Below are 16,164 nucleotides of genomic sequence, written 5' to 3' on the forward strand. Positions count from 1 at the left end.
AATTCTTACCAAATATTGCACTGCGTAGAAACGTGATCCCCCAAAATTTACAAAATGGCGTTTTTTTTTTTATTTCACCCCACAAATAAAAAAAATTTTTGTATTCGCCGCAGGTTATATTCTAAAATCAGTGATGTCATTGTAAAGTACAATTGATGATGCAAAAAACAAGCCCTTATATGGGTCTGTAGGTGCAAAATTGAAAGAGTTGTGATTTTTAAAAAGGAATGAGGAAAAAGTGAAAATGCAAAAACGAAAATTTGCTGAGTCCTTAAGGTGAAACCCCTAAGGGGTTAAAAACTACCACCTTCCTGCTACTATCAGTCCACAATCTCTTGCTGTCCGCTATGGATATAGGTACACCATCTCATGCTGTACGCTAGAAACATCGGTCACCCACCACCTGCTGTACGCTGGCTACTATGAGTAACCCTACTTCCGGCCAGGCCTACATGTAATAACCCATCATCCACAAAAAACGGGATAATATTTGGCATGCTTGGAAAAAGCCACTTCATCTTCCCATGCATGCTCTTTGTGCATATTAACACAGTCAGGCATCTACCGACAACCAGGGATACCTTATGCCGCTTTATTTTGGTGTGAAAAAGCCTAAAAAATGGGCGAGCTGTAATAGTTACCATGAGTTACCGCATTTTGCCATAACTGAGCCTTAAAAACACTTTAAAACTGCTTGAATACATTCCTATCAGTGTTAGACAGGGATTTAGAGCTGTTAGGCAGTGTTATAAAGGTTTTTAGGGTCTTATTTTATTGCCGTTCGAGTCGAGCAGAGCCTAACTGACCGAAGTTAGGCGCGTCCAGTGAACCGAACTTTTCAAAAGTTGAAACAGCTGGCGTCAGCACAGGCAAACCAAAAGCTCATCAGCCAAGGCTGAGCGTGGTGTAGGCAACAAAGCCTATTTGACGTCTCCTGCCTTCTTTGGAGGCCGCAAAACGGCTCTGTTGCCTACACCACAACTGATGCGCTTTTCGTTTGCCCCTACTAGCGGCCAGCTGTTTTTAAATAAATATGGAAGACGTTTTAATAGATGAGTGCCAATAGCCTCTCTTTCGACCTTTACAATAGTTTCATTGATTATTCATGACACCCCTATATCCTGCATTGTTTTTGTACCTTGATTTTTTGTGGAATTATTTTGATTGAATAGTGTTAGGTGTATTGGTTTGTGCAGTGGTGCCACCCCGACTTTCCTCTGTTGTGCAACATTATTTTTATCTTTTGAATGTATAATGAAAATGCACCTGAATCCAAATGTATGGTAACTATGTACTTTCAGTTTCTGACCGAGTACAGAGCCGGCATGTTTCTTTGTCAGCATTGGTAAACGATAAATAGATATAGATAGATATCTTTAGATATGAGTAATTTTTAGGCTGGGTTCACACAGCATAAAATTTGGTGCATTTTTTAAAATATGCACCGATTATGCCTGGAAATGAGGTCACAAGAAGTGTAAATGTGAATGCTTTACTGAGAAAATCGGTTCATATCCTTTCATGAATTAAATGGTTGATTTTTATCCTTTTATGTATTTTAGACCAAAGAAATTCGAAATGCTTACCACTGTACACGAAAACCGGCATGGTGTGAAAAAAGATTGTTTAAATGGTTCACAACTGAGGGAAAGCAAGTTAGGTTTCAGTACAAGTCCAAAGCATAGAAGAGAATATATAACTTCTGCTTTAGAAGTTGGAAGAACAGACAGGATGGACAGCAAAACAAGAATATCAGACCAGAATAAATTTAAGAATGTTTTAAAAATATTTAAAGAAGACTATTCTTTAGCTGGTAAATGTCAAGAATCCTTACTTGCTACAGACAAATGTGAGCTAACTTTGGATGCAAAGGTTCAACCTCAGGCAGATAGTATAGAGTCTGGGTCCTTTACCTGTGTCCCAGATTCCAAAATTCCTTTAGAATCAGAAAATGTCAGAATACCACCTGAAGAAAAGGATCCTTCATTAGATGACAATATGAGTATTGTGTGTTCCAGTGACATTAGCTCATCGGAGGAACAGGAAAACATGATACAACTTAATTCTGCAACTGAAGAACAACAAAGAATGAACGACATAAAGCCTACTGGAACTGAGGAACTTCAAAATGGTAAATCTACCACCTGGGATAGTCAGTCAATTCCAACAGCCGGTGGTCAGTATCCACAGTTCCCTGTTTCTGCTAGTCCTTGGCAATATTCCTTTTATTACTGGTATCAAAATGGCAATAATGCTGGGAGAGTAACTCAAGGATACCCACATGTTTCCTACAATACACAGTCAACCAATCCTTATAATCAGTCATCTGCATTTGCAGTGCCAAATTCCTATAATACAAACCAGCCTTACTCTGATTTCAATGGACAGATTCAAGCACAGATGTATTCAGTTTCTGGCCCCTTTGGTGCCAATTTGCCATACAATTATGCAGATCCATCCTCTTCTTCAAATCAGAATCCAGTGCCAAATCCATACTCTTATAGTTCTACTGGAAATACAGGCTGGCCATGGAGTAAGTAAATATGGACTTAAATATCTGTGCTTTTGAGACAGCATATAAGTTATTTAAAAAATAAATGTCAAAGTGTTTGTGATGAAATTAAACAACTGTCCTCTTAGCTTTAATGGCTTTGTGATGTTTATGGAACATTGACTTTAGGATAGATAAAGTGGTATTCAAACTAAAAACACATAGCTTATACACAGGACCACTATGATCTCAAAACCGGGTCCCAAGTCTTCCATTAGAATGGAACAGCAGGCTGCGCATAAGGGAGACTGCTCCATTTTTTGTCTATGGGAGCATTAGAGAGCTGGTCGCTGTAACCGACTGTCTTCGTTGCTCCCATAAACAATGGATGGAGTGGCAGCATGCATGTTTTGAGAGCACGGGAGGTCTCAGCATATGAACCTCCTCCCATTTGACACTCATTCCCTATCCTGGAAATGGTAAGATAAAAGGTTTTAAGTAAGAATACCCCTTTTTTTTTTTTTCTAAAGATGGAATCCTTCTATTAACATGTTTTTTTTTTGTTTTGTTTTTTTACAGTAGGGGTTCTAAAGAGTTGCGTTGATAGATTTCTATAGATTTGACCATAGTGTATCCTACATTGATGAATGTGTATAAATGAAAGACGTAAACCAGCAGCATCTCTTAAAAGGGAACTTATCACTTTATGCTCACTGAGGCAGCATAACATAGCGTCAGGCATTCTGTTTCCATGGCGTAGTTTAGGAGAACGTATGAAGTACGCAGTGTGGGTCCAGTGCTGAAGGATATATATAAGAGTCACAGATATTGTTCTCCTGACCTACATTTCCATAAAAAACTATGGGACGAGCATTGTATGCATTTTTTGGCATGTGATGCATAGCAAAATGTGTGCCAAAAACCTTTTGTATCTAAATGCATGGATAACAGATGCACAAAATTAAAGGGGTTTTCACAACAGGATGCTTTATTCATACTCACTTTCCCGATCCCCTACTACTGCAATTTGACAACTCTCAGTGCTTTCTGCTTATTATTGGTGCAGGAAATGACTATTCTACCAATTCATAAGAAGCAAAGAACACTGGGGACTTATACTATGAAAACGACAGTAGCAGGGGATTGGGGTAGCTTGGTATGGGTTACTTTTTAGTTTTTACCGCAACCAAGAACTAAAACAAGGACACAGCCCATTATGACCTTAAGTACCAGAGCATTTTTTGCACATCTGACCACTGTCATTTTAAGCATTAATAACTCTGGGATACTTTTCCTAATCACTCTGATTCCGAGGTTATTTTTTTGTGACATATGTGACTTTAACATAGTGGTAAATTTTCATTGATACTTGCATCATTTCTTGGTGAAAAATTCCAAAATTTCATGAAAAATTAGAAAATTTAGCATTTTTCCAAATCTGAAGCTCTTTGCTTGTAAGGAAAATAGACATACCAAACAAATTATATATTAATTCACATATACAATATGTCTACATTATGTTTACATCATAAAGTTGAAATGTTTTTACTTTTGGAAGACATCAGAGGGCTTCAAAGTTCAGCAGCAATTAAAAAAAAAATATTCAAAATCTGAATTTTCTAGTTCAATTTTGAAGTGGATTTAAGGGGCCTTCATATTAGAAATACCCCACAAATTACCCCTTTATAAAAACTGCACCCCTCAAAGTATTCAAAATGGCATTCAGAAAGTTTGTTAAAGAAAAATGGTCACCAGCAATATAACCTGATACACCGGGTTATAGTGCAGGTGAACAAGAGGATGCAAGGTCTCGGACTGCTATAACTACCTGCAGTCAGGAGCCCTGATCCTCCAAAATACTCCCTTCCAGCGCTGACTTGCGCTTTGAGGCAGGCCCGCCGGCTGAATTTAAATATTAATAAGCGCTGGTCACGTGAGTGCTCGTGCCTACTGAGCGCTCATGTGACCGGTGCTTATGATTATTTAAATCTAGCTGGCTGGCCCGCCTCAAAGCACAAGTCAGCGCTGGAAGAGGGGGACCTTTGTAGGATCGGGGCTCCGGACTGCAGGTAGGTATAGCAGACCCTGCATTGGTTTCCAGTTCACCTGCATTATAACCCACTGTATGAGGTTATAGAACGGGTGACCGTTTTCCTTTAACCCTTTAGGTGTTTTTACAGGAATTACAGCAAAAGTGAAGGAGAAAATTCAAAATGTTCATTTTTTACACTTGCATATTCTTGTAGACCCAGTTTTTGAATTTTTACAAAGCTTAAAAGTAGAAAAAGCCCCCCAAAATTTGTAACTCAATTTCTCTCGTGTGAGGAAATACCTCATATGTGTATGTAAAGTGCTCTGTGGGTGCAGTAGAGGGCTCAGAAGGGAAGGAGCGACAATGGGATTTTGGAGAGGGAAGTTTGTCGAAATGGTTTTTGGGGGGCATGTCACATTTAGGAAGCGCCTATGGTGCCATAAAAGCAAAAAAAAAAAAAAAACACACATTTTGAAAACGACACCCCTTAAGGAACATAACAAGGGGTACAGTGAGCCTTTACACCCCACAGGTGTTTGCCGACTTTTTCGTTAAATTCGGATATGTAAATGAAAATGTGTTTTTTTTTTCACTAAAATGCAGTTTTTTCCCAAATGTACAATTTTTTACAAGAGGTTATAGGAGAAAATGCCCCCCAAAATTTGTAACCCCATTTTCTTCTAAGTATGGAAATACCCTATATGTGGATGTATAGTTTTCTGCAGGCACACTACAGGGCTCAGAAGAGAAGGAGCGCCATTGAGTTTTTGGAAAGAGAATTTAGTTGGAATAGAAGTCGGGTGCCATCTGCGTTTACAAAGCCCCCATGGTGCCAGAACAGTGAACCCCCCCCACATGTGACCCCATTTTGGAAACTAAACCCCTCACGTAATGTAATAAGGGGTGCAGTGAACATTTACACCCCAATGGCATTTACAGATCTTTGGAACAGTGGGATGTGCAAATGAAAACTTAAATATTTCATTTTCACAGACCACTGTTCAAAAAATCTGTCAGACACCTGTGGGGGGTAAATGCTCACTGCACCCCTTATTACATTACGTGAGGGGTTTTGTTTCCAAAATGGGGTCACATGTGGGGGGGTTCACTGTTCTGGCACCATGGGGACTTTGTAAACACACATCAGCTAAAACAAAGGAAAGCGCTCCATAGTGTGATACCGTATATATAAAGAATCGGTGAACGATAATGAAATATGCTCACCTGCGGTGGTTGTACTCAGCTAAACACAACAATGGTAAAGGCATATAGAGAAAGGGTGTTCTCCGATCTAGCAGCCGCTCCTGGGATAGATATAAACAACCACAATTTCTCCTCCGAGAAAAACCACAGGATCAGGCAGGTGCTTGGATCTTGTTGGGAGCAAACAGTTTATTTACCCACAGTGCAACTCGTTTTGCGGTAAAAACCGCTTCATCATGCTAGTTATGCAACAGCTGGAGGCACACTGGTTGCGAAACACTGAGGTAACAAACTGTTTCGCAACCAGTGTGCCTTCAGCTGTTGCAAAAACTACAACTCTCAGCAGGCGCTGACAGCCTAAGGGCATGCTGTGACATGCAACAAGTTATGCAACAGCTAGAGGCACACTACTACAACTCCCGGCATGCCCTTTGGCTGTCCGTGCATGCTGGGGGTTGTAGTTATGCAACAGCTGGAGGCACACTGGTTGCAAAACACCAAGTTAGGTAACAAACTCTGTGTTTCACAACCAGCATGCCTTCAGCTGTTGCAAAACTACAACTCTTAGCATGCACTGACAGCCGAAGGGCATGCTGGGACCATGCATGCTGGGGGTTGTAGTTATGCAACAACTGGAGGCACACTTTTTCATAGAAAAAATGTGCCTCCAGCTGTTTCATAACTACAACCCAAAGCATGTACAAACTACTGAAGGGCATGCTGGGAGTTGTAGTTTTGCCTTCTGCTGTTACTCAACAACAACTCCCATCATGCCCTTTTGTGCATGCTGGGAGTTGCTGCTAAGCAACAGCAGGAGGCACGGCCTTACCTTCTGCTGTTGCCTCAGTCCTTCGGATCCTCCATATTCCCACCGCTTCTTCTGCATCCTCCACAGCTTGGGGCCCCGATCTCAACGCCGGGGATCGGGGGCCTCCCCAGCAGGTGAGAGTTCCCACCACCCGCTCTCGCCCTCTGGAATAGGGGCGGAGCAGGTGCCGTTAGGGACACCCCCACAGCAGGAGTCCTGTTTTGTCGGCCGGTAACGGCCCACAAATCAGGACGATCGTGAGGTGGCACCAGTGCCACCTATCACCCTTTTTTTCCGGGGGAAAATGATTTAAGAAGGCATCCCGTTCCGTTCACCGCCGGTCCTTAAGTACCAGGACGTCAGGGCGTACCTGTGTGCCCTGTGTCCTGAAGGGGTTAAAACTGTTGGTGGTGTCATTGGTAGCGATTCTTTCACAACAGTCGAGGCCTTACCTGGCCTTTCAACGCTGCCATGGCTCTTTTATTGATAGAGCCTGCCAGCAACATGTTTTACCATTAGAGCGTAGATTTGATGGATCAATGCAGGACACGTGTGTATCTGCTGATGGCTCATATAAGTCCCCTAGGGGTACTAATAAAGTGTTAAAAAAGTACAATAAATGTTTTACAAATATACATTAACCCCTTTCATACGAGAAGTTTAAATCACTTCCCTTTTCCCATTTTCCTATTAAAATAAAAATAAACATATTGGGTATCGCTGCATTCCACTTGTCCAAACTGTTACAATATGATGCTAATAATCCCACGGTGAATGGCATAAAAGAAAAAAATACCAAATGCCAGAATTTCAGGGGTTTGTGATCACGTTCCATCTAAGAAAATGGCAAAAGTGGAAAAATCCCATTTAAACAAACATTGAACTGCTGAAAATTACAGATCTCATTGCAAAAAAATAGCCCTGATAAAACCCTGTGTATGGAAAAATGAAAGTTATAGGACAATTTTAAGCATTACAAAGATAACCAATTTCTATAGATGTTAAGGTTTAAATTTTTTAAAAAGTAGTAAAATAAAACAAAATCTATATAAATTGGTTATCTTTGTAATAGTGTTGACCTACAGAATAAGAATAACATGTCATTTTACAGCTTTTATTAATTTATGGTTGTAAAACTGATGACAAAACATACAACTTATGCCCCAAAATTAGATCCCAAAAATCTGTGGCCACATTGTGGTTGGTGGTTGGATTTTACCTTTCCAAACAAAGCAGTTTGTAAATACTTTACTTTGCTCAGACTGTTGAGATCATGAAGTGAAAAATGCATAAAGGCAACCGCAATCTTGAGTCATTTAGCTATTATTAATGCAGATTCATAAAGTGAGTGCTCCTGGGACTTAACCCCTTAAGGACCGGGGTTTTTTCCGTTTTTGCACTTTCATTTTTTGCTCCTTGCCTTTAAAAAATAATAACTCTTTCAATTTTGCAATCCATATGATTGCTTATTTTTTGCGCCACCAATGCTACTTTGTAATGACGTCAGTAATTTTGCCCAAAAATCTACGGTGAAACGGAAAAAAAAATAATTGTGAGACAAAATTGAAAAAAAAAAACGCTGTTTTGTAACTTTTGGGGGCTTCCGTTTCTACGTAGTACATTTTTCGGTAAAAATGACACCTTATCTTTATTCTGTAGGTTCATACGATTAAAATGATACCCTACTAAGGCTGGGTTCACACCACGTTTCGTTAAATACGGTTCCCGTATACGGCTGGGAGGAGGGGGTGGGGCTTAATCACGGCGCGCGCACTCAGCCGTATTCGAGAACCGTATTTAATGCATGTCTATGAGCCGACCGGAGTGAACCGCAGTCTCCGGTCGGCTTTGTTTTCGGCAATCGACCGCGTGGAAAACTTTTTTTTTCTTTCTAAATCAACTGGTGCCAGACAAAAATCTTAATCCTTCCCGTACTTTTTAGCTGTATACTAAAGAGAAATCCAAAAAAGAAATGCATTTCCTCTGATGTCATGACCACAGTGCTCTCTGCTGACCTCTTCTGTCCATTTTAGGATTTTCTCCTGTTCTGGACAGTTCCTAAAATGGACAGCAGAGGTCAGCAGAGAGCACTGTGGTCAGGACATCACAGGAAATGCATTTGTTTTTTGGATTTCTCTTTAGTATACAGCCCTTAAAAAGTACTGGAAGGATTAAGATTTTTTAATAGAAGTGATTTACAAATATGTTTAACCTCCTGAGCGGTAATCCCGAGAGTGACTCTGGGTTAATTTTCCCTGCCAGGATCGGTCATACTCGGGGTAGAATTTCAGAGTTGCCGGCCGGGCTGCACGATATATCGCAAAAGCAATGCGATATAGCGATGCGGCCCCCGGGAAAACATGCGATTATCTGCTCTGGTCGGCTCCCGTGGCAGGGGCCGGCCAGAGCAGGTAAAGAAAAATACTAAAAGTCAGTGTTTCCCTACCAGGGGGCCTCCAGCTGTTGCAAAACTACAACTCTCAGCATGCCTGAACAGCCAAAGGCTGTCTGGGCATGCTGGGAGTAGTAGTTTCACAACAGCTGGAGGCACCCTGTTAGAAAAACACTGAGCTAAGTGTAAAAGGAAAAAGGAGTAAAATAAAAAAAAACTTTTGCTTACCTAGTCCCGGTCCCTGCAGATGTCGTTCCCCTCCGTGCGCTCCGATCCCTGCTCTCTTCACTATTCATCTTACAGGACCTTTCACTTTTCAGCCAATCACAGGTCGCAGTGGTGTAAAGCCTGTGATTGGCTGAACTGGCTGAAATCTGCCCGGCAAACCCAGTGCTGCTGCAGGACAAGACAAGGTGAGAAGGGTGGGGGGGGGGGGGATGAATGTGACGGGGGGAGGAAGAATGTGACAAAGGGGGGAATGTGACAAAGGGGGGGGATGTGACAAGGGGGGGGGATGTGACAGGGGGGGAATGTGACAGGGGGGGAATGTGACAGAGGGGGGAATGTGACAAGGGGGGGGAATGTGACGGGGGGATGTGACAGGGGGAGGGGAATGTAACATGAAGGGGGGGAATGTGACAGGGGGGGAAGAATGTGACAAGGAGGGGGAGAATGTGACAAGGAGGGGGGAGAATGTGACAAGGAGGGGGGAGAATGTGACAGGGGGGGATGTGACAAGAGGAGGGGGAATGTGACGGGGGAGATGTGAAATTCAGTGCAAAAAATTGTACCGCTTTTGGTACAAATTTCCAGACAAAATCATACCGCCAGGGAGGTTAACTTTCTGGTACCAGTTGATAAAAAAAAAGGTTTCCACGGGAGTAAACCTTTAAGGACCAAGGGCATACCTGTATGCCCTCGGAGTTTCTGTTCACCGCCGGTAACCGGGCGGTGAGCGGAACGGGATGCCTGCTGAAAATCATTTAGCAGGCATCCCTTGCCAACACCTGGGTCATACGGGTCTCCGGTGACCCAGAAAATAAGGGGGGTCGGGGCTGTCCAAGACAACCCCGATCCCCCTGAAGGGATAGGAATGAGGTGGCAGAGGTGCCACCCCTCCTATCCCTGCTATTGGTCGGTCAGAAGCGACCGACCAATATCAAATCAGGGGCAGGGGGGGTTAAAGTTCGGTTCTCCTGCTCTGCCCATGCACGGTAGTCCGGGCAGAGTGGGGGAACTGTCCTTTCAGCGGCGATGGAGGTCCCCCGATCCTGTTGATGACGGAAGCCAGTAGGTGAGTTGTGGCCTCTCAAGATCTGGAGGGGTACAGTTTGAAGATCACTGTGCAGTGGTCTCCAAACTGTGGCCCTCTAGATCTTGCAAAACTACAACTCCCAGCATTCCCACACTGCAGTTTTCTGTCTGGGAATGCTGGGATTTGTAGTTTTGCAACATCTGGAGGGCCACAGTTTGGAGATCACTGTGCGGTTGTCTCTAAACCGTGGCCCTCCAAATCTTGCATAACTACAACTCCCAGCATGCACGAACAGCAAATGGCTGTCTCAGAATGCTGGGAGTTGTAGTTGCATGCCTCCAGCTTTTGCATACCTACATCTCCCAGCATGCCCTTCATGCTGGGAGTTGTAGTTTTGCAACAGCTGGAAGCACACTGGTTGGAAAATACTGAGTTAGGTAACAGAACCTAACTGAAGGTTTTCCAAACAATGTACCTCACGCTGTTAGACCGTGGATACTGGGAGTTGTACTTTTGTAACAGCTGGAGGCACATTGGTTGGAAAACCTTCAGTTAGGTTCTGTTACCTAACTCAGTATTTTCCAACCAGTGTGCCTCCAGCTATTGCAAAACTACTACTCCCAGCATGCACTGACAGACCGTGGATACTGGGAGTTGTACTTATGTGTCAGTGCATGCTGGGAGTTGTAGTTTTGCAACAGTTTTGCAAAAAATCGAATTTTAAATTTTCACGTCCAACTTTAACGAAAATTAGTCAAACACCTGTGGGGTTTTAAGGCTCATTGTACCCCTTGTTACGTTCCTTGAGGGGCGTAGTTTCAAAAATAGAATGCCATGTGGTTTTTTTTTTCTGCTCTGGCACCATAGGAACTTCCTGAATGTGACATGCCTCCCAAACACCATTTCAGTCAAATGTGACTCCTTCTCATTTGAGCATTGTAGTGTGCCAGCAGAGCACTTGACGTCCACACATGGGGTACTCCCATACTCAGAAGAGATGGGGTTACAAATTTTGGGGGGCATTTTCTCCTATGAACCCTTGTAAAAATGTAAAATTTGGGGAAAAAACTGCATTTTTGTGAAATTTTTTTTTTTCATTTACACATCCGAGTTTAACGAAAGTCATCAAACACCTGTGGGGTGTTAAGGCTCACTGGACCCCTTGTTACGTTCCTTGAGGAGTGTAGTTTCCAAAATAGTATGCCATGTGTTTTTTTTATTCTTTTATTTTTTTTTGCTGTTCTGGCACCACAGAGGCTTCCTAAATGTGACATGTCCCCAAAAACCATTTCAGCAAAATTCACTCTCCAAAATCCCATTGTCGTTCCTTCCCTTCTGAGCCCTCTACTTCCCCGCAGGAGAAATTGGGTTACAAATTTTGGGGGGATTTCTCTCCTTTTACCCCTTGTAAAAATTCTAAAAATATGTCTACAAGAACATGCAAGTGTAAAAAATGAAGATTTTGAATTTTCGCCTTCACTTTGCTGCTATTCCTATGAAACACCTAAAGGGTTAACAAACTTTCTGAATGTCATTTTGAATACTTTGAGGGGTGCAGTTTTTATAATGGGGTCATTTATGGGGAATTTCTAATAATAAAGACCTTCAAATCAACTTCAAACTGAACTGGACCCTGAAAAACTCAGATTTTGAAATTATCGAAAAAATATGAAAATTGCTGCTACAAGCAGAGAGCTTCAAAAGTTAGAAAAATGCAACATTTTAAATTTTTTTCATAAAATTTGGGAATTTTTCACCAAGAAATGATGCAAGTATCGACAAAACTTTACCACTAACATAAAGTAGAACATGTCACGAAAAAACTATCTCGGAATCAGAATGAAAGACCAGAGCAGAAGACCCGTGGAAGGCAGCGGAGGCAGGTGAGGGGCCCTCCGGCTGCCATGCTGGATGATCAGCGCTGCGGGTGATCCGATCATCCATTTTTGTGTCCGCAATGCTGCAGATGCTGTGATCTGTATTGATCACGGCATCTGAGGCATCAGAAGATGACCAATAATACTGAGCAGTGCTGTGTCCTATACATAGCATTGATCAGTATTAGCAATCGAATGATTGATATAAATAGTCCCCTATGGGGACTATTAAAGTGTAGAAATAAAAGTAAAAAAAAATTGAAACCTCCCCCCTCCCCCAATTGTAAATTGTCCCATTTTCCCTATTTCACCCCAAAAAGTGTAAAAAAAAAAACTATTAAAATAAAATGTTAATGATACCGTACGGTGAACGGCATGAACGTAAAAAAAAAGTCCAAAATAGCTACCGTACTTTTTTATAACATTTTATTACCAAAAAAATTTAAAATGTATTAAAAGTTTTATATAAGCAAATATGGTATAAATAGTACAGATCACGGCGCATAAAATGAGCCCTCATACCGTCCCCTTATAATAGGGGGATTTTAAACATACTAATTTGGTTAAACAGTGTGCGATTTTTTTTTTAAGCGCAACAGTAATAGAAAAGTATGTAATCATGGGTATCATTTTAATCATATTGACCCAAAGAATAATGCATAGATTTTCCATATCAACTGTGCTCTCTCCCTTGTAGCTGTAACATCGCGTCACACTTATTGAAAGCATAGCTTCCTCCTCGCTCCCCCCTTCTCTCCAATTTGCTGAGGACCAGACCTTTCATGTGTAAAGAGGGAAGCTTATATTACTGTTCATTAGATTTTAAGTCAGCAAGACACCTGTTCTGAAGGATACTACTGTGACTGAGAAAGGCTTCCTTCTACTTTAAAATCTAATGAACAAGTAAGAGAATATAACTACAGCACTATTGACCCAGCCTCTTCAAAACGGCATATACCTGCTGCGCTTGCAAGTTAAAGGGGTACTCAGGTGGAAAACTTTTTATTTTTTTTACTGGTGCCAGAAAGTTTGGGTGCATTCACTCTGAGTAATTCAAGAGGAATTTACTTGAGTAATTCCTCTTGAATTCTCCTCTTCAAATTAATGCACATCTCCTCCGCCCATTGACTTTAAAGGGGTTATCCACCATATGGTGATTTTAGTACGTACCTGGCAGACAGTAATGGACATGCTTAGGAAGGATCTGCACTTGTCTTGGGGCTAAATGGCTATGCTGTGAGATTACCATAACACTGTGGCTAGCTGTTTGTGAACTAGTATTTCCTGTTTGACTTTTCATTTTTTGGACTAAAAATCCCACAATGCCATTTTCCTCCCTCCCACACATCAGCCACCCCACCCATTGAAACATAAATGAGCTGCATCCATTCAAATCAGTGTGGTTTTCAATCAGGGTGCCTACAGCTGTTGCAGATTGATCCCTCCACCCATTGAAGCAGACAGGCTCCCTGTCATCTGCTGACTAGTGACTCAGGTCTCGGCCGCATTGCAAGCTGGGAATAATCAGAGACAACAGTCATTTTGTATACTGGTAAAAATAAATAGTGGGGTTAAAATCACAGAAGAATTGTGAGAAAACCGTCACACACAGGTACAGACACTATATTATGAACTACACTAACTTTACAGCCCCTGTAGCATAGTCAAATAAAAGAAAATCCTGGAATATCCCTTTAATGTTGTCCTGTTCACACTGCGGAAATTCTGCTAGCAGAATTCCGACGATGTTCATTCTTCAAGCTGAATCCGCGAGCAGAATCCAATAGAAGTCAATGGTAAAAAAAAAATCTGCCCGACATCGTTTTCAAGCGGAATTCAGAAAAGTAGATTAAATAACCTCCTCCTTCATTCCCGCTTGAATTCCGCTTGATGGAGAAGGCAACAATTTCCTGACCGAAATTATTCCTCTTGAATTCCTCAGTGTGAACAGATTTGTAAATTCCTTCTATAAAAAATCTTAATCCTCCCAGTACTTATTAGCTGCTGAATACTACAAAGGAAATTATTTTCTTTTTGGAACACAGAGCTCTCTGCTGACATCATGACCACAGTGCTCTCTGCTGACACCTCTGTCCAGAACTGTCCAGAGTAGGAGAAAATCCCCATAGAAAACATGCTGCTCTGGACAGTTCCTAAAATGGACAGAGATGTCAGCAGAGAGCACTGTGGTCTTGATGTCAGCATAGAGCTCTGTGTTCCAAAAAGAAAATAATTTCCTCTGTTGTATTCAGCAGCTAATAAGTACTGGAAGGATTAAGATTTTTTTTTTTTTTTTTTATAGAAGTAATTTACAAATCTGTTTCACTTTCTGGCACCAGTTGATTTAAAAAAAAAAAGTTTTCCACCGGAGTACCCCTTTAATAGCCTATTTAAAATAAGTATTTCTGACCTGGTCTCTGCCCCTACACAAAAAAATAGGTAGTGAAAAGGGCAACAAATTATAACATACTAAATATAGGACTTTTGTTGGCATTTGTTTACCAATGTTCATACTGCACATCCTGAATCTCTAGGACAAAGTCTTCATGTTTTTTCTATTATTTACATTTGTATTATCTTTGCAGGTTCTTGGCAATAATAAAGAAAGCACGATGAAAGATGAAACAAGATAAAAAGATGAAACAAGACAATGATCTCTGGATTCAATATCTGAAATTTTAATTGCAAAACATTTGCAGTTGACTACTTGCAGTAGTACTATTTATGCCAATGACATTTGTAGTTTGTGGCACATTTCTTGCCTGTGCTAACTTTTTTGTATGTTTTTGCATTATATTCTCTAAAGTTAAGATGTCTCGCCAGTATTTCATTTTTATAAGCAAAATACTTATTTTTATATATTTTTCCATTTTTTATACAAGAGTTTTCCTCAGGGCATTTGTTTAAAGTGTCTATGACTATTTTATAGATTTGTTTGTTAGGAGTCACAATATATGATTGTGTTGTTTTGTAATTGTTATTTACATTTGAAAGATTTTGTGTTTTTAATACCGTATTTATCGGGGTATACCACGCACCGGCCTATAACACGCACCCTCATTTTAAAATGAGGGTGCGTGTGTGTGCGCGTGTATACCCCGATACACCCCCAGGAAAGGCAGGGGGAGAGAGGCCGTCGCTGCCCGCTTCTCTCCCCCTGCCTTTCCTGGGGTCTAGAGCCCTGCTGCCGCCGCTTTTCTCCCGCTTGCTGTCTGCGCCGCTGCCCGTTCTCTCCCCCTGACTATCGGTGCCGGCGCTGCTTCAGGCCTCCGGTGTGCGTCCCCTGCGTCGTTGCTATGCACGGCGCGGCGCACTGACGTTGTGCGCCGCGCCGTGCAGCGCATAGCAATGACGCAGGGGACGCACACCGGAGGCCTGAAGCAGCACGGACCCGACCCCGTCAACAGGTTATTATGCAACCGGGCATGGGGGGAGGCAACAGGGCATCTGCGCCGGCAATGGGTGCCGCTGCCCCTTCTCTCCCCCTGGCTGTCGGCGCCGCTTCTCTCCCCCTGGCTATCGGCGCCGGCAATTGGGCGCCGGCACCGATAGTCAGGGGGAGCGAACAGGCAGCGGCGCAGATAGCCAGGGGGAGAGAAGGGCCGGCAGCAGGGCTCTAGACCCCAGGACAGGCAGGGGCAGAGAAGCCGGCAGCGCTGGCTTTCTCTGCACCTGCAAAACCGCTGCAGTTCATTGATTTAAAGCGCCCGCTTTAAATCATTGAACTGCAGCGGCTTATCGGCGTATAACACGCACACAGACTTTAGGCTAAAAATTTTAGCCTAAAAAGTGCGTGTTATACGCCGATAAATACGGTAATGGTTATGTGTTTGCTGTCTTGTATTAGAAAACTGAATTAACACTTTTCAGCTCTTAAATGAAAAATGAAGTCAGCATCCTTATATGTTGAGCAGCGATTAAAAAGTGAAATACCGTAGTTAGTTTAAGACAACATGTCCTTTCAAAAAGTTTGGGGGGGGATTTGGTCCCCAACACTCACCCAATATACAGTACCTGACTTCCGGGCTGCTAGGGATGACCTTATTGCCCATCTCCTTCCCTGAAAAGTTTCCCAAGGGGCTACCCATCGTCCCCTAAATACCTGT

At 42.2% G+C, this 16,164-nt stretch overlaps 1 protein-coding gene across 13 annotated transcripts in view; it reads left to right on the forward strand.

Annotated features, from left to right (window-relative positions):
* Nucleotides 1-15,210, forward strand: part of TEX15 (testis expressed 15, meiosis and synapsis associated) — a 153,999-nt gene extending 138,789 nt beyond the window's left edge. For all 13 annotated transcript variants that reach the window (XM_056569470.1, XM_056569449.1, XM_056569483.1 and 10 more), the window contains 2 exons: nucleotides 1,563-2,533; nucleotides 14,644-15,210. In XM_056569470.1, the coding sequence (XP_056425445.1) occupies nucleotides 1,563-2,533; nucleotides 14,644-14,657 (985 nt within the window). In that variant the 3' untranslated portion in view covers nucleotides 14,658-15,210. The remainder of the gene's footprint in view (nucleotides 1-1,562; nucleotides 2,534-14,643) is intronic.
* The last annotated feature ends 954 nt before the right edge of the window (nucleotides 15,211-16,164 follow it).

Source organism: Hyla sarda, chromosome 1 (genome assembly GCF_029499605.1).
Source record: "Hyla sarda isolate aHylSar1 chromosome 1, aHylSar1.hap1, whole genome shotgun sequence".
Lineage (NCBI taxonomy): Eukaryota > Metazoa > Chordata > Amphibia > Anura > Hylidae > Hyla > Hyla sarda.